This window comes from Rhinolophus hipposideros (genome assembly GCF_964194185.1).
Source record: "Rhinolophus hipposideros genome assembly, chromosome: 18".
Taxonomy (NCBI): domain Eukaryota; kingdom Metazoa; phylum Chordata; class Mammalia; order Chiroptera; family Rhinolophidae; genus Rhinolophus; species Rhinolophus hipposideros.
Window position 1 is genome coordinate 53,965,545 of NC_138064.1, and position 20,059 is coordinate 53,985,603.

The window sequence follows — 20,059 nt, forward strand, 5'->3', positions numbered from 1 at the left end:
CAGTTGCTACATAGAAAGGAAGGAAACTAAAGGAACTCATTTACGTAAGGACAGCAGGAACAAGTCTTTCTGAGGGTAAAGTTTGGTTCCTTCAACCTGTACTGTGATCACATATGGAAAAGGAGTGCTGAGCTACCCAGAGGGGCTGGGACTATGGGAGATGGAAGTGTCCATTGCTTATCGGTGTTGCTATCCAAATGAATGTGTTTCTGAAAAGGGCAGACGTTTTCAGGTACATAAAGCCACATGAGGTCCAGAGATCCAGATGTGTCAATTGTCACTTACTAAAAAGTGAAAATTGCCCAAAGGTTTACATCTGAGATTTTCAAAGATGAAATCCAGCTCCATCAGCTCACTCATCCATCCTCCCTCCTTCCCTTCTTTCTTTCCTTCCTTCCTGCTTTCTTTCCCCCCCATCAATTCTTCTTACACTTTGTAGAAAACAATGTATCCTCTTACTTTGCCCTAAAAGGAAAAATGGAAACAAAAACACAAAACTTTGGGAAAATCCAATATTAATCCATACTGTAATGAATACAGAATTTCATGTTATGAGTTGTAGTAAAACTCCAAAATTCCAGTATTTTCTCCCCCGCTCTCCCATGTTATAATATTGGAAGAGCCAGGAAGTGCTTTGAAAATCCCAAATGAAAGTAACTATACAAATATAAGTGGAAAATAGACTGATTAGTTGATACTGAATTAATAACATTGCTTTAGAACAGGCTTTCTGTATAAGTTTTAGAAGTTAAAGCCAACTTTTGTGGTATTCTCAATATATAAAAATATATATTTATGTGTGTATTTATTTATTTTAGGCTTTTAAAACCAAGGACGGATATCTTATAGTTGGAGCAGGAAATAACCTGCAGTTTGCTACCGTGTGCAAGGTAATTTGTAGCCATTGGGATGGTTGGATGGTACATGTAACAACTCATTTAGTTTAAAGCCAGAAGGTTAAATTAAATGTCTTCTAGACTTAAATGCTAAGTCTATAACCAATTCAGGACCCCGGTGTTAGCACTTAAATGAATGCCATTTTCATACTTACAAATGCTAAGTACAAGGTCTGAATCAGCACTGTGACTGTATTTTTTTTTATTTTTTGAGCTATCTGTATTTTGAAATGAAGAATCAGAGTAACTTAAATTATCCTAAAACTTGACCTGTCTACCAGTTCAGACAAAAAGGAAATGAAAATAAATAAGTAAATATAAAGGAATTTTTACAGCAGGATTTTTTCCCTTCTCTCCCTTCCTTTCACAACATGAGATCTAATTAGGCCCACATATAGTTAATCGACTACCAAATTTAATGTATTTAGCACTAGAATTTTTTTTTAAAATTAAAACTAGCTTTTGTTTAATAAGTTCCTTTCTGCAAAATGCATGTTTTAAGGTTTTAGCAAATAGTTATGTCCGAAATATTGCTCCTCAACAAGGCCTTAAAAAAGGCCTTGGAATCATTTGAAATAATTTTATGTTGAATATACTCTGATTTTTAGCATTGCTTAGACATTTCTTAAAATGTTGATGTTTTTGCATTTATCTAGACGTTTTTGGCCTTTTCTTTTAATTTAAGGCCTTAGGTTTCAGTTCACTTTTTCCAGTTGTAATGCCAGGAATATAATCTAATTTTTAAAAAAATATTGTTTTTCTTTTTCTTACCTGTGGGATAAGGCCTCACCTACTAAGGATGTTTTCTCTGATTGTGAGAGGTTTATTTTTTTGTACTAACCATACTACTATGTTTCAGTTTTATTCAGGATGCTTTTGAGTTCCTTATACAAACCTTGTTTATTGCAGTTAACTTATTATGTACAAAAATTATTTATTACCATGCCTGTTTTGTATGAGAGTAGAACTAAAAACCACAGCAAAGGGGTGGGAAGTACCATGGAGAAGGTGATAAATGGAGATAGTTCCGGTTGCGGGAAGGGCTGTAACATCTGAGGTGGGAAAGAGGGGTACTTTTATAATGATGACTCTGAGTAAGTGTAGAGAAAATTGATTCAAACATTTGATCTGGGATCAAAGAATCTGTATTATGAACGGTCAATGTTAAAAATATGAAACATACGGAAGCTGTTGCCTATGAAGTCATTTGCGTACTCTAGCTGCAGAGATGCTATAAACGAGTACAGATTTTCTTCCTGGGCCATATGTTTTGGAGTTTGCTCTCTCCAGAAGATGGGGGGAGGAGGGAAGAGAAATCACTGGTTGACATATTCTTCTTCACTTTTGAAAATAACTGTACTGATTTCTTTTTATTTTTGATTCATTACTGCTGATTAATTTGAAAATTTTGAACTTCCTCATAAATATCCACAAGAACATTTTTTGAAAAAAGATTTTCTGAAAGCAGAATATTTGCCATAAGTTTTCATACTAAAATGTGACTTACTGTCATGGTGTATTCTGACACATTGTTTAAAAAGTAAACTATCAGAAGGCGGTAGAAAATGGCATACTTAACCTTGTTTTTTCCATATGTGAGTTAGGAATGATAATCCCTATTATGAGCCGTTAAGACAATATCTATAAAACTCCTTGGGATCCTCAGAAGAAAAGTTTTATGAGTAGAGGATTTTAATATTATTTACATCATTTGCTAGGCATGTTGAGCAATATTGCAATCTGATTGATTTTTTTCAACCTTCATAATTATATCCTTACATGTAAACTTGTCCTAAAAACCTTTTCAGCTAAGAGAAATCATCTGTGTCCTTATTTTGTTGCAAAGTTCTCCCTGCTCCCATATATAGCGAGTGGATTTCTTATCTCATACTGAGATGCTTGTCATTCAAACTGGACTTACAGAATATGAGGTCCCCAGTTGTTTTGACAGTGAGCCCATCAAAATTGTTCTTTTGCCAAATCGGGTCCATCATGAAAGATAGGGCCACTCTACCTCCTGGGAAGAAATGTAGCAGATTGTCTGCCATGAATGAGTAGAATTCACTTAAGTCTAATCTCCACCCCAAATAGAATTTGATACACTCTTAACTAACAGTTCTTGGGGAAAGGTCCTCTTAGGGGGCTTTTACTGTCAGGGATTACAGTGACAGCAAGAGCATTGTGTTCAAGGCTTAGGGTTCAGAAAATCTTCCTGCATATAAAGTGAACCTCGGTTTATAACAAATCCTATTTTATGGCCCTTAACATGATACAGAAGAGTGGGGAATGTGAGCATATGTAAGCTATTTTAAACTGATTGATGCCAACACTAATGGGTATTCCTATTTGAAATACATTGACATTCTTTTAAAAGTCATTTAGACTGAAAGTTTCTCTTTTTGGAGGCAATATGCATTGGTTCTCAACTTCAGTATGCATAGGAAATCCCCATGACTTCCATTCCCAAAGATTTTGACTTAGTATGTCTGAGATAGGGCACAGGAAACTTCAATTGTAATATGCATTACAGTTGATTTTGGAGCAGGTGGTCTGAGGATATTATAATAATTCCACGGCATTCTGTAAGTCGTGAAACTAGTCCGATGACCTCTGGTAAAGTACTTAATCTTTGCTAAGCATCTGTGTCTTCATGATAAAATGAAGATTATAATACGTAAGTTTTGTAAGAGATTAGATAAGTAAAATACTCAGTACAGCCCTGGCTCACAGTATGCACTTACAAATGGCCTTTATGAAAATTAGGTGTGGAGATTCTGGTTCTGGGTGAGATGGAGTGGGGTAAACACACTTTTCCTTATCTCTTCCATGGAACACAGAGCTAAAACCTGGACAGAATGCATGGAGCATCTATAAGAGGTCTCTGAAAAGTAGAGAATTGGGGAAGAACCCCAGAATTTGAAGTACCTCTAAATAGGCAGGAAGTTTTCCAGCTTTTCCCTCCAGTATGATCATGGCCACCCTGGAGCTTGAAACCTGGCAGTGGGTACCAGGGAACAGAGTTGAGCTTTAGGAAATGCCCTTCATTCTTGGGCGAGGAACATGAAAGTGAGCTTTGAGGTCAGAGAGCTTGTGAAAATCTCCATTTTTTCTTCCCCATTTCCTCACAGCTCAGCTCCCAAGAAACCCTATAATGGTGGCTACAGGTGAGCAGGAGCCAAACCTTTCTTCTTTATTGCTGAGCTGGGATCCCAGGAAAGAAGAGTGAATCCTCATTGTTTTATTCACTGTCCTCCCGTGGCCTCTGCCCCAAAAGTATGCTGGGCAGTGAGGAAACTAAAGGGGGAGCTGCAAGAAACTGAAAAGGGATTGCAGAGAGGGAAGAGCTTCAGAAAGCAATCGTTAAAGTTGTTTGTGAACTCCTGTGCTCACCCCGGAGCTGCTCATACACTAGTCCAATCCTAATCAACACACAAAAGATGTTGAGAACTGAGTTAATAAATAGACGACTGCAGTGCAGGGGATCCTGCTCACAGCGCCATTTGTCGTGAGGGGGACCCTGCTTGCTGCGCCATTTGTCATGTGGGGTCTCAGGTAGGGTCTCTTCTCCCGCTCCCCACATAAGAACGCAGGACACGGTAAGGCCAAAAAGGAACACCCACGGAGCCATAGGTAGGGGAATCAAACCAATATATTCTCGCTGGCGGCTGGGCTGGAGACACAGGAAGCAGGATCTACATAATCTGCCTAACAGCAGTCCGCGCTTGCCAGCCACCATCTTCTTGCTAGCCCCCCATTCCCTCTCTGCTAGCGTAGCCACAGCTGTTATGTTAGTGGCCAATGGCCTACGGGTTACAGCTGACGGCCAACTAGCCACAGCTGCTGGCCATCTGATCACAGTTGATGGCCATTTACTACCCGAGCCAGCACCTTTCTATGTGAGGCCGAGAGCCTGGAAACTGTTTTTTGGGGGCTTTGTCCCCACAACGACTGTCCATGCTGCTGGATGATCATTAAATGGGGGCACATGTAGGATGGATTCAAACAGTACTGCAAAGACTTTGAAAACTGAACCAGTGCTAGAACCGAAACACCCAGAAGTGTGATTGGAATTTGCAACCTGGACCTAACCAGGTCAACTGCTTGCTAAAAACAATAACAACAAAAAGTATCTGTAGGATTTAAACAGACCCAGAGACTCATAATGTAATATTCAAAATGTCCAGGACACAATCCAAAATTACTCAGTATATGAAGAACTAGAACTTGCATGAGAAAAGACAATCAATAAATGTCAATGCCAAGATGACACAGATGTTGGAATTAATTTGCAAAAAATTTAAAACAGCTATTATAAAAATGCTCCAACAAGTATCACAGACACAGTTGAAATAAATGGAAACATAGGGGATCTGATCCCAGATGACAGTGTAGGAATATCCTGAACTTACCTCTCCCATGAACACATTGAATCCATACTTATAGGCAGAGAAGTACCTTTGAAAGAAGGATGTTGGGCTGACTGAACACCTTCTGCACATGAGAGAGAACACATAGATACAGGGTATCTGGGAACCCCAAATGCACTAATGTTAAGTAGGGAGAGATCACTGAAGGGCCCATGCACAGACTCATCCACCCTGAGGCACAGCAAGAAAAAAACAGTGGTTTAAAAGGCACCTAGACTATATGGGAAGAAAATCCATTTGTTAACCATAGAACATTTTCTAAACAGGAAGGGGACTGTGGGAACTCTTTCCAATATCAGAGACCCTAAAAAGCACCATTTGACATGCTCCCACTCCATGGGTGGGAGCATGACATGGGCAGGAACACAATCCAGGTGCTCTGGGCACCTGGCAAAGGTCATTCCAGTGTGCCCTAGGCCCCAGACCCACACCAGGTCTGTGGCTTGCCCTCGGGACTCCCTGCAGCCCATGCCCCCTCCAACTACAGCTCCCACCCCTGTGAAGCTTGTCTCCTGAACTTCCCGCAGTCTGAATCAGCTCCAACTGGCTTACCAATGCAGCTCTGGCACGGCTTGCCCCCAGGACTCCTCGCAGCCTGAGCCGTCCCCAACAACAGACCCAGCCAGTCCATCAAGGCAGCCTGGGTGAGGCTTGCCCCTGGGACTCCCTACGGCCCGTGCTTTCTGCATCTCCACCTCCAGCTGGCCTGTTACAGACACCTCGTACATGCAGTCTACAAAGGGGAAGCTCCAAAGAAGGTTCTTCCTCAAGACCAGGAGAGCTTGCTGTTTTGCCTAATTCAAAGAAACAAACACAGAGAAACAGCAAAAACGAGGAGACAAACTTGTTCCAAGTGAAAGAACAACACAAAAACCCAGAAAAAGAACTAAATGAAATGGAGACAAGCATCAGGCAATGTGCCTGATAAAGAGTTCAAAACATAGTTATAAAAATGCTCAACAAACTCAGGAGAAGAATAGATGAACTCAGTTAGAACTTCAACAAAGAGACGGAAACTGTAAAAAAAGAACCAGTCAGAACTGAAGAATACAACAAGTGAAATGTAAAAGAAACAAACAAACAAAAAAACAACTGGAGAGAATCAGTAGTAGATGAGATGATGCAGAAGACTGAATCAGCCACCTGGAAGACAAGGTAGTGGAAAAAGCACCCAATTGGAACAACAAAAAGAAAAAAAAAATCTTTTAAATGAAGATAGGTTAAAGGACCTCTGGGAGAACATCAAGCATACCAACATTCATATCATAGGGATCTCAGAAGAAGAGAGAAAGGGACAAAATCTACTTGAAGTAATAATGCCTAACAAGATGAGTCCAAAGAGACCCACACCAAGTCACATCATAATTAAAATGCCAGAGATCAAAGATAAAGAATCTTAAAAGAAGCAAGAGGAAAGCAGTTAGTTACCTTCAAGGGAGCTCCCATAAGAATGTCAGCTGATTTTTCAGCAGAAATATTGCAGACCAAAAGGGAATGGCATAATGTATTCAAAGTGATGAAAGGGGGAAAAACACCCTATAACCAAGGATATTCTACCTAGCAAGGTTATCATTCAGAATTGAAAGAGAGACAGAGAGTTGTCCAGATAAGCAAAAGCTAAAGGAGTTAATCACCACTAAACTGGCATTATAAGAAATGTTAAAGGGACTCCTAGTGGAAAAGAAAAGGCCAAAACTAAAACTAAGAAAATATAGGAATGAAAAAATATCACAGACAAAGGCCACTTAGTATAGGTAGTGGAACAACCAATTATAAATCTTGTATGAAGGTTAAAAGACAAAACTAAGAGCATGTGTACATACAGTAATAAATTAAGGGATACATACACACAAGATGTAAAATATGATGTCAAAAACACAAACATGGGGGTGTGTAAAAAATGTAATGCTTCTGGGATGCATTTGAAGTTAAGCTACCATCAGTGTAAAAAACAGATTGTTTTAAACATAGCATGATATATCTAAATCTCATGGTAACCACAAACCAAAAACCTATAATAGAGACAGAAAAATAAAGACAAAGGTCCCAAACGCATCATTAAAAAAAGTCATCAATGAACAAGAAAAGACAGAAAGAGAAGAAGAAAGGAACAGAGAAGAACTACAGAAACACACCTGGAGAACAATTAATAAAATAGCAATAAGTACATACCTAACCACAATTACTCTAAATGTAGAAGGACTAAATTCTCCAATCAAAGGCACAGGGTAGCTGAATCAATTAAAAAGAATAAGACCCGTGCATGTGCTGCCTACAGGATACTGACTTCAGACCTAAAGTCACACAGACTTAAAGTGAAGGGATGAAAAAGGATATTTCATGCAGATAAAAGTGAAAAGAAAACTAGAGTAGCAATCCTTATTTCAGACAAAATAGAGTTTAAAACAGACTGACAAGAGACAAAGAAGGGTATTGGATAAATCCAAAAGATTGTATAACGCATGTATACATATGTGCACCCAATATAGGATCACCTACATACATAACACAAATAATTACAGACATAAAAAGAGATTGATGGTAATATAATCATACTAGGAAACTTTACCACCTCACTTATATCAATGGATAGATCATCCAGGCAGAAAATCAATGGGAAATAATGTCTTTAAATGACACGTTAGATCAGATAGAATTAATATATAGCTGCAGAACATTTCACCTCAAAACAGCAGAACACATTCTTTTCAAGAGCACATGGAACATTTTCAAGGATAGACTGTATGTTAGGCCACAAAACAAGTATCAGTAAATTTAAGAAAATTGAAATCATATCAAGTATCTTCTCTAATTACAACAGTAAGAAAAGAGAAATCAATTACAAGAAGAAAACTGGAAAAATGACACACAAGTGGAAGCTAAACAACATGCTGCTAAACAATCAATGGGTTAATGAAATCAAGGAACAAATTAAAAAATAGTGAGACAAATGAAAATGGAAACAGAATGATCCAAAATCTTTGGAACACAGCAAAAGCAGTTCTAAGGGGGAAAATTATAGTGATACAGGCCTACTTCAAGAAACTTACAAGAAAAATATCTAACAATCTAATGTTACACCTAAGGAAACTGAAAAAAGAACAAACAAAGCCCAAAGTGAGTAGAAGGGAAGAATAATAATGATTAGAGTAGAAATAAATGAAACAGAGACTTATAAAAATAGAAAAGATCAATGAAACTAAGACCTGGTTCTTTGAAACATAAACATAAACAAAATAAATAAACTTTTAGCCAGACTCATCAAGAAAAAAAAAAAAGAGGGCCTAATTAAGTAAAATAAATGAAAGAGGAGAGGTGACAACTGACACCACAGAAATACAAAGGATTATGAGAATACAATGAACAATTACAGTCCAACAAATTGGACAACTATTAGAAATGGATAAGTTCTTAGAAACATAAAATTCCAAAATTGAATAAAAAAGAAACAGAAAATCTGAACAGATTGATTATTAGAAATGAAATTAAATCAGTAACCAAAAAACTTCTAACAAATAAAAGTCCAAGATCAGATGGCTTCACAGGTCAATTCTACCAAACCTTCAAAGATAAATTAATATCTATTCTTGTCAAACTAATCCAAAAAATTGAAGAGGAGGGAAAGCTTCCAAACCCATTCTACAAGGCCAATGTTATCCTGATACCAAAACCAAACTATAAAAAAGAAAACTACAGGCCATTACCCTCATGAACACAGATACAAAAATCCTATTAAAATATTAGCAAACTGAATTCAGCAATACATTAAAAAGATCATACAACACGATCAAGTGGGATTCATTCCTGGGATGCAAGTTTATTTCTATATCTGCAAATCAATTAACGTGGTACACCACATAAACAAAATGAAAGATAAAAATCAACTAGTTCAGACGATAATTCCAAAAATAAAGGGGAGGTTTGAAATATCACAAAAAAAAATCATATATCATCTTAATTGATGCAGAAAAAACATTTCACAAAATTCATTCATTTATGATAACTCTCAACAAAAAGGTCTAGAAGGAACATACCTCAGCATAATAAGGGCCATATATGACAAACCCATAGCTAACATCATACTCAATGGTGAAAAGCTGAAACCTTTTTATCTAAGATCAGGAACAAGACAAGGTTGCCCATTCTCACCATTCTTATTCATCATAGTGGAAGTCCTAGCTACAGTAATTAGGAAAAAGAAATAAAAGGTATCCAAATTAGAACAGAAGAAGTAAAATTGTCACTTTTTCCAGATGACATGATACTACATATGGAGAATCCTAAAGGTTCCACCTAAAACCTATTAGAACTGATGAATGAATTCAGTAAAGTTGCAGGATACAAAATTCATATTCAGAAATCAGGTGCATTTCTATACACAAATATCTAGCTGTCAGAAAGAAAAATTACATAAAAAAAGATCTCATTTACCATTGCATTAAAAAGAGTAACACACCTAGAAAGAAATTTAAATAAGGAGGTAAAACACTGGCACTCTGAAAACTATAAGACATTGAAAAAAGAAACTGAAGGAGACACAAGGAAATGGAAGGATATACCATGGTCATGGATTGGAAGAACTAATATTGTTAAAATGTATATAGTACCCAAAACAACCTCCATATTCAATGCAATCTCTATCCAAATACCAGTGGCAGTTTTCACAAAACTAGAATAATCCAAATATTTACATGGAACCACAAAAATCCTGAATTGCTAAAGTAATCTTGAAAATGAACAAAGTTGAAGGTATCACACTATCTGATTTCAAACTACTACAAAGCTATAGTAATCAAAATGTCATCATTCTGGCACAAAAACAGACACTTAGATCAATGTAACATATTAGAGAGCCTAAAAATAAATCCACACTTACATGGTCAATGAATATTGAGAAAATAGGAAGAATGTATAATGGGGAAAAGACAGTCTCTTCAATAAATGGTGTTGGGAAAACCTGACAGATACATGTAAAAAATGAAACTAGACCACTTTCTTATACCATATACAAAAAACCCCTCAAAATTCATTAAAGACTTACATATAAGACCTGAAACCATAAAACTCCTAGAAGAAAACATAGGCAGTAAACTCTTTGACATTGGTCTTAATAATCTCTCTCTCTTTTTTTTTTTTTTTTTGATTTGGCTCCTTGTGCAGAGGTAACAAAATAAAAAATAAACAAATGGGACTACATTAAAAAGCTATTGCACAACAAAGGAAATCATCAACAAGATGAAAAATGGGAGCTATCAAGTGGAAGATATTTATTTGCAAGTGATATATCTGATAAGGGGTCAATATCCAAAACTTATAAAGTATTCTTGTAACTCAACGTCAAAAAAAAAAAAAAAAGCCCCAAACAAAAATCCATCCAATGAAAAAATGGGCACAGGACCTGAGTAGATATCTCTTTAAAGAAGACATACAAATGGCCAACAAACACATGAAAAGATGCTCAGCATCACTAATCATTTGACTTACAGGGAAATGCAAATCAAAACCACAATGAGATATTACTTCACACCTGTCAAAATGGCTGTTAATAAAGAAGACAACCTATAACAATTGCTGGCAAAGATGTGGAAAACAGGAACAGTTGGGAACTGTTGTTGAGATTGTAAATTGGTGCAGCCACTATGGAAAACAGTATGGAGATTCCTAAAAAAATTAAAAATGGAACTGTTGCATGACACAGCAATTTCTCTTCTGGGTATTTATCTGAAGAAAATGAAAACAGTAAATAAAAAAGATGTATGCACACAAATATTAACTGCAGCATTGCTTACAGGAGCCAAGATATCCAAGCAGTCCAGGTGTCCATCAATAGAGGAATAGATAAAGAAGATGTGGTATAAATGTATACAATGGAATATTATTCACCCACCAAAAGAAAGAGGTATTGTCATTTGTGGCTACATGGATGGCCTAGAGAGTATTTTGTTAGGTGAAATAAGTTGGACAGAAAAAGCAAATATTATAATATTCCCCTTATATGTGGAATCTAAAAACCAAAACATGAACAAACAAAATGAAACAGAAGCAAACGCATCGATGTAGAGAACCAATTGGTCGCCAGTGGTGAGGGGATTGGGAGATAGGCAATAAAAAGGAAGGGATTTATGTAGGACAAAGTTCCAAGTATAAAACCAATAAGTCATGGAGATGTAATGTACAGCATGGGGAATATAGTCAATAATATTATAACTATATGATGATAGATAATTACTAGACTTTTATGGTGATCACTTTGTAAGGTATATAAATGTTGAATCAGAATGTTTTCACTTGAAATTAATATAATATTGTATGTCAACTATAATTAAAAAACAATAAATGGAAAAGTAGAAGTGTTCAGTAAAGAAATGGAAGATATGAAGAACAAAATGGAAATTTTATAACTGAAAAAAATACAGCAACTAAATAAAAAAGAACCTTTCACTAGGTGAGCTTCATAGCACAATGGAGATGCAGAGGAACCATTCAAAGAACCTGATAATAGATAAGAAATTATTCAAGCTGAACTATAGCAAGAAAAACACAATAGTCCCTTCCCCTAAAAATAAAGGAAGGAAAGAACAGATCTTTAGGGACAATAACAAAAATATTTATGTTATTGTAGTTCCAGAAGGAGAGGTGAAAGAATATATGTTGAAAAAAATATTTGAAGAAATAATGGCTGAAAACTTCCCAAATTTGGTGGAAGATAAAAACCTACAGATTTAATAATTTCATCCAACCTCAAATTGGATAAAACCCAAATATGTCCATGCCCAAAACATCAAAATCTTACTGCTGAAAACTAAAGACCACAATAAAAATTTTGAAGTCACCTACAGAAAAACGATGTATTAGCCATGGGGGAACACTGCCTCAACTGACTGCAGATTTTTCAGCAGCTGCCAGCCCAGAGCGAAGTGGCACAATGCTTAAGGGGTTGAAAGGGAAGAACTTCTACCCAGATTTCTACACCCCGTGGAAACATCCCTAAGAAATGAAGGTTAAGTAAAGACATTCTCTCTTTTTTTCTCCTTACATTCCTCTTTGCCATCCTTCTTTTTTTGAAGAAACACGTGCTTTATTATTTCTTTGGGGGAAAATAGGACCTAGTTGGAATACTTCACATTTATTTAGTGCCTGATATATGAAGCACGTTCCATTTACATTGTTTCATTTTGTCCCAGGCAGCATTATGTTTTTTTAAATTTTTTTAAATGTTAGTTTCAGGTGTGCATAACAACATAATGATTAGCCATTTATACCCCTTAAAAAGTGATAAACGCCCCCCCCCGAAGTCTACTACCCACCTGACATCGTATATAGTTGTTACAATACCATTGACCATATTCCCTATGCTGTACTTTATTGACATTCAATATTATTCTACATCAACTTCAGGTGTACAGTGCATTGGTCAGGGATCTACTCATTCTATGAAGTGATCCCCCCATAAGTCCAGTGTCCATCTGGCACCCTACATAGTCTTTACAACATTATTGATTGTATTCTCCATACTGGATTTCACATCCCCATGACTATTTTGTGACTACCAATTTGTACTTTCTAATCCCTTTGCCTTCTCCCCCATCCCCCAACCCCCTCCCATCTAGCAACCATCATTTATACAATGGAATATTAGCCGTAAAAAAGAGTGAAATCTTACCACTTGCAACAATATGGATGGACTTACAGGATATTATGCTAAGTGAAGTAAGTCAGACTGAGAAAGACAGATACCATATGATCTCACTTATATGTAGAATCTAAAGGACAGAATAAATGAGCAAACAAAGCAGAAATAGAGTCACAGGCAGCACTCTTTAAAGCATGTAAAGAATGTTTATGATCACAACATGTGAGGTGGAGTCCAGAACATTCTGAATGTGTGCATAGCTGAAGACAGACTTTGACCCATTACTTCACACCAACTGTCAACGAGAAAGGAGGTCCAATTAGTCAAATTCAAAGCAGAACACACGAGGGCATCTCAGTTACCCTTAAGTGCAGTCACTGAATAGTCGTTTATATAGCGTATGGTGTACTCTGGGTGAGACCAGACTTATGAATTTTACCTGGGAATCAGTGAAGGCACTTGCTTTTCCTTGAAGTGACTTATTCACTCTAAGGCAGCGAGGCTGGGTTTGGATTCCTTGACAAGCCTTGAGGCCAATTCTGGGCTCAGGTGTGACAGGGCAGTGTTTAGAAAGGGCACTGTACATGATGTTGCTTTGTGAAATGTGAGAGAATAATGCTGTGTTTATACTCCTGAAGGAAATGAACTGGTGAAACATGTGAAAGAGAAATCACACCACTGACATGCTCTCTTCACTCCAGGGAGTAGTCTTCACTTCTCTCTGCTGTATAAGATGATGAATGGATTGATTTTATTTAACCTGTGGGAAACAAATGAAACCATTAAATGTTTATATTTAAAGTAAATACTTAATAGAGGTAGTGAAGCTTTCTGTAGGCTGCATGCCCTACCCCTAGCCCATAAATACTCCTTTTGATTTTCCAACACAACTGCCAAACTCTGCTTCCACAGATTCTTTTTAAAATTTCTTTTCAATTCCAAAGCCACTTGGTACTTCCATTGTGGTCTTTTTTAAAAACTGCAAGATGTCCAAAGGGACTTGCAAGATAGATTTTGCCTTTGTTGAGGAGGAACAAAAGAGGAAGTATATATATAAAAGCATTTCTATTTGTTATTCCTTCAGGGAGAGATATTAAAGAAAAATAGTGACACTCTATAGGAAGAATATTTTTTAATTTGACATTGTTTAAAGGTTGAGCATTTGGGGCAACTGTACACACTTTCTCTTTATTTTAGCACCTTGTACAACAGCCTGGATAGGACTGCTGGGACAGATAATATTATTTTATTTACATGTGGAACAAATAAGTGAATGTACCTAGAAGATATATGTTGATTATGGGCTTCATGGAAGTTCAGATGTGCACTTAAGATATTGGTTCTCAGAATTAGGTCAGTTTTATCCAATTTTGTACCTCTCTTCGTACTCCCTCTAGATGAGAGTTTATTGTGAGAATCTGATAACTCTTTTCCTATATGAGTCATATATGAGTCCAAGACTTATTACAAGGGTCTGATGACTCCTTTCCTGTGCTCCCATATGTAAGAGCGGTAGTAAGAACTTCTTATAAATGACTAGCCCAGTCACAGCATTACATCCTAATTGCATGATCCTTCCTGCTGCTTTCCTCTGTTGCTAGATAGCCCCTGTTGAGAGCAGATTAAAGACCAGCTAGGAATGGTCTTGGGGAGCGAATGGTAGACCTTGGACACTAATACCCATAGGCAGGTACATGAAAAACTTGTGAATTAGACAGTAAATTGTTTTCCCCTTTTAGATCTTGAATTTGCCTGAACTGATTGATGACTGCAAGTATAAGACTAACCACCTTCGGGTACAGAACAGGAAAGAGCTTATCAGAATACTGTCTGCACGGTAAGCTTGGATCTATTGTTTATACATTTAAGAATTATGTCATTAGCATTTTACTACTGATGTTTTGCGCTGTTCTTTTTTGGCTTATTTAGATCAACTTGTAATTCTCTTCCATTTCCCTAAATTGGTTAGTGGAAATATATTTTAAAGCTAAGTATTTTCTTCATTTGAAAGCATTTTATATGTCTTCTTAAGTACTGAGTGTAACAATTATATAAACAAGAAAGTCACAATGTCTTGAATGTCTGTGGCATGTTGTTTGTGTTTTGTCTGTCATAAATACCAACAACAAAAATAACAATTTAACATTATTTTTTACCTTTACTGTGTTAAAAACTCCACATTCCTGATCTCACTTAACCCTTACCATCATCCTGTGAGGTAACTTTTGTGTTATTTCCCTTTTTACAGATAAGGAAAATGAGACAAAGGGAGGTTAAGTCAAGAGTGTGTTGGCTTTCCTGAGCCTCTCTTGTGAAGTTTGTCATGATGTTTTAAAAACATCCGAGTGATTTATGGGTCACAAAGGATTAATGTTAATCAATTAGAGTATTGGATTTCCAAATTATTCCATTAATGTCAGGTTTGCTTTTGTTAAAACCTATACCAATTTTTCAAGTTTGCCTCAGAAAAGGGTAGTAATTCTTAATATTTTTTTTATCAGTCTCACTTGTTTTATTTCTACATTTCTCAGTCTATAAAATAGGCTTTGTGGTTTTTGCGTATCTGGATGTCAGCTTGAGCTATTCATCAGGGTGGAACATTTTATTTGTTCTTATGCCAATAAATTAAGTACTTTTATTTGAATACCATACTTTTCTTTTGAAAAGGCCCTTGTATTTCTATGCAGTATATATCAAAGTTCTTAGAAAATAAAATTCTGCAAATGTAATTTTATTTCTGTTGCCTTTATATCTGGGGATCTGTACACGAGTCATTGGTCATTACCTGTTTTCTCCCTCCTGGATTTTAAGCACTTCTGCGCACTGCCTATATCTCCTCCGTGCGCCAAATGCTCTTCCCTCAATGGGGCTCTGCGGGTGGGACTGATGCTCAGAGAACAGGCAGTGGGAACCCAGCTCCCTTTCCTGGTCATGGAGTAGAACTCTGACTCTCCTGCAGAGCCTGAGAGCCCACAGTCATTAACCTTTCCCCACATAAGAACTGGCCATTTATTCCTGCTTTTTGCCTCTTTGCCTCTCAAGCAGTTTTTAATTCATTTAATTCATTGATACGACCTTTTCCTTTCACACCATGGTTACCAAGTTTCAATAATAGGCGCTTGTGAGAACTTTATAAAAGCTCTTTGATAGTCTAAATAAATCATATCCATGCTGTAAGAAGAGTGGACCCAAGAAAAATAGAAAACCTAGGCAGACACAAGATTCATCTTATTATTTAGCTGCCAACACTTGCATAACTTCAAGAACTTCAAAGTTAAGTTAATTGGTTTCCTAAGTCCTAAAACTTCTATTCCTTGCTAAATTCTGTTACAGAATTCTGCTGTGAAAAGGCTTTTAGCAGTACCTATAATAGATTAATTTCTGTTTTCCCTCTTTGTGGTGAATTAAATAATCTGTCACCTTCTTTTTGCTACTCATATATGCAGAAGGGGAATTCTAGCATTTTGGAACCCATAGGTTTGTAAGTCTTCATTTAAACTGAATAAGGTACAAGGAATCAAAGTACAAAGAAGAGAGCAGAGGATGGTATTAGGACAAGGAATTTCATGGGAGACATCACATCATAGGACCTGCTGTTACACAGAGTCCCAGGAGAGCCCGTTCTGCTTGCAGCCCAGATTTCCGGCTCCCTTCTGCCAGTGTGCTGACGTTTTTTGGTGCCCTCATGCTATGCAGTTCTTCAGTCCCTTCCAGCTCAAGTCTCCTCTCCTATGGTGGATCAAACAGTGGTGACCAGGGAAAGTTAGGATAGGATACATTCCCACTTATAATTTTGTCCTTTGTTTTTCTGAACAGATGTCACTGGGTTCATTAGTATGGTCTACTCGTCGGCTTTCCAAAGTCTCTGAACATTTTAAAATTTACCATTCTCATTATGTGATTTTATGTTTTTCTAATATTCAAAGTGTTTAGTGGCTCTCTCCTAACTGTAGTATTAAATCTGGTTTCTTTAGTCTGTTTAATCTGACATCATGGTCTTCCACACCCTGACAGGATCTTTTCTTTTCCCCTTTCTCAATATAAAGCGCCTGCTCCAACCACACTCCCCTTCGGTTTCTTTCATTCTCTCCTGGAATGCTTCCCATACTGACCTTTATTCTGAAACAGTCGTGCTTTCAGGTCAGTTCTACAGCTTTGTGAAACCATCCTCAAATGTCTCTACATTGGTTTAGAAGACAAGTTGTCCTTTTGTGCCTTGTATCCAGCCCATCAGTTATTAAACACAAACAGAATCCACATGAGTTGTTGTTGGGAATATTATTAAAGGTCTGCTCAACACATTGTTCCTTTCATTTCACAGCAATCTCAGAACTTGTGAATCATAGACATATTAGCTCCCAACCACAAAAAGGAGGCAGGCAGAAAGCAAGGATAGGACCCAGCATTTTTTCAATGCCAAGTAGTTACCAGAAAAGTATATTAGTATTCCCACTTTACAGATGAAAATTCCAAAGTGTGGGAAGGTTAGTCTCAAGGTCAGGCACATAGTGAATAGTTAAGAATGGGATTCAAAAGGCAATACTTTTTTTTTTTTTTGGTAGTTCTACCTTATTTATTTTTTTTAAATTAAATTTATTGGGGTGACAATTGTTAGTAAATTTACATAGATTTCAGGTGTACAATTCTGTATTACATCGTCTATAAATCCCATTGTGTGTTCACCACCCAGAGTCATTTCTCCTTCCATCACCATATATTTGATCCCCTTTACCCTCATCTCCCACCCCCCACCCCCTTACCCTCTGGTAACCACTAAATTATTGTCTGTGTCTATGAGTTTTTCTTTCTCATTTGTTTGTCTTGTTCTTTTTGGTTTATATACCACATATCAGTGAAATCATAGGGTTCTCTGCTTTGTCTGTCTGACTTATTTCACTTAGCATTATACTCTCAAGATCCATCCATGTTGTCACAAATGCTCCTATATCATCTTTCCTTAACGCGGAATAGTATTCCATTGTGTATATATACCACAACTTCTTTATCCATTCATCTATTGAAGGACATTTTGGTTGTTTCCATGTCTTGGCCACCATAAACAAAGCTGCAATGAACATTGGAGTACACATGTCTCTATAAAGGAATGCTTTCAGATTTTTTGGGTAGATACCCAGGAGAGCGATTGCTGGGTCATATGGTAATTCTATTCGTAATTTCTTTTTTTTTTTATTAGTTTTATTTTATTTTATTTTATTTTATTTTTACATCCCTCACACCGTGAACCCCCCTCCCCCCATCCACCACCACCCCGACCTCACACCGAGCCATCACATTATACACATAAAATTATAGTTGGCATTCATTAATGTCCAGTCTCTGGTGTACAATGCCATGACCAGGCATGCACAGCATCCCTGAGGTGGTCTCCCAAACAGGACACATGTCCATCGGACACCCAAGAAAATCCCCAAACACTATTGAATAAGTTCCCCAAAGTAATTCTCAAAAAGCCCTGAGGCCATCCTGTGGTCACCAGCCGCCCCCCAATCCCTTCACCCTTCCCCCCATCCCCATCCCCCTCCCCCCCGCCTATCTAACAACTCTCGGTTTTTTGCGTCCCCAAAACTGTTTCTGATTAGTTCATACACATATTCTTTTCTTTAGATTCCGCATATAAGTGAGATCATATGGTACTTGTCTTTCTCTTTCTGACTTATTTCACTTAACATAATGTTCTCTAGATCCATCCATGTTGTTGCAAATGATAAGATTTCTTTTTTCTTTATGGCTGCGTAGTACTCCATTGTATAAATGTACCACAGCTTCTTAATCCAGTCATCAACCGATGGGCATTTCGGTTGTGCAGCCACTATGGAAAACAGTATGGAGGTATCTCAGGAATCTGAAGATAGAACTACCCTATGATCCAGTAATTCCACTCCTAGGCATCTACCCGGAGAAATCCAAAACTCCAATTCAAAAATCTGTATGCACTCCTATGTTTATTGCAACATTTTACACAATAGCCAAGATATGGAAACAACCGAAATGCCCATCGGTCTATTCGTAATTTCTTGAGAAACCTCCACACGGCCTTCCATAACGGCTGCACCAGTCTGCATTCCCACCAACAGTGTATGAGGGTTCCTTTTTCTTCACAGCCTCTCCAACACTTGTTACTATTTGTTTTGTTGATGAAAGCCATTCTGACTGGGGTGAGGTGATATCTCATTGTGGTTTTCATTTGCATTTCTCTGATGATTAGCGATGTTGAGCATTTTTTCATATGTCTATTTGCCATTTGTATATCCTCTTTGGAGAAATGTCTCTTCAGGTCCTCTGTCCATTTTTCAATTGGGTTGTTTGTTTTTTTATTGTTGAGTTTCATGAGTTCCTTGTATATTTTGGATATTAGCCCCTTATCAGAGGCACTGTTTGCAAAAATCTTCTCCCATTCAGTCGGTTGCCTCATTATTTTGTCAATAGTTTCTTTTGCTGTGCAGAAGCTTTTCAGTTTCATATAATCCCATTCGTTTATTTTAGTTTTTACTTCCATTGCCTTTGGAGTCAAATTCATAAAATGCTCTTTGAACCCAAGGTCCATAAGTTTAGTACCTATGTTTTCTTCAATGCAGTTTATTGTGTCAGGTCTTATGCTTAAGTCTTTGATCCATTTTGAATTAATTTTGGTACATGGTGACAGATAGCAGTCCAGTTTCATTCTTTTAAAAGGCAATACTTTTTACATGTATCATATTTCCTCCCCAAAGTGGTACAAATGTTGCTGTGTCCTTGTTTGTTCAATCACTGAATAAATATTTGTTGAGCACTGGGGATAGAGAAGTAAATGAAACACAGTGAGTTGGTGAAAATGCAGGGAAGGGAAACTAGCAGTGCCAAAAGTTGGGTGTCTGACTAGGGTCTCTCTGATAAAGTGACACTTGAGCAGAATCCTGTAGGAGAAGAGAGAGGGAACCAGCAGACATCTCGGAGAAGATGAAGAGGACAGTGTGTGGAGGTCAGTGATCAAGAGGCAGAGTGGACGTAGGTGAGTCCAGAGAGAGCACGGGGGAGGTGGCGGGCCCATCATGTTGTAAGAGTTATGACTCTAGGATGAGTGGTTTCTTAAACTTGTGAAACAA

The 20,059-nt window shown here is 37.3% G+C and overlaps 1 protein-coding gene across 7 annotated transcripts in view; it reads left to right on the plus strand.

Annotated features, from left to right (window-relative positions):
* SUGCT (succinyl-CoA:glutarate-CoA transferase) overlaps positions 1 to 20,059 on the plus strand; it is an 863,222-nt gene that overhangs the window by 298,459 nt on the left and 544,704 nt on the right. For 6 of the 7 annotated variants that reach the window (XM_081080029.1, XM_081080032.1, XM_081080028.1 and 3 more), the window contains 2 exons: positions 819 to 890; positions 14,696 to 14,793. In XM_081080029.1, coding sequence (XP_080936155.1) covers positions 819 to 890; positions 14,696 to 14,793 — 170 coding nt within the window. The remainder of the gene's footprint in view (positions 1 to 818; positions 891 to 14,695; positions 14,794 to 20,059) is intronic. The other variant, XM_081080030.1, reaches the window with a different exon arrangement.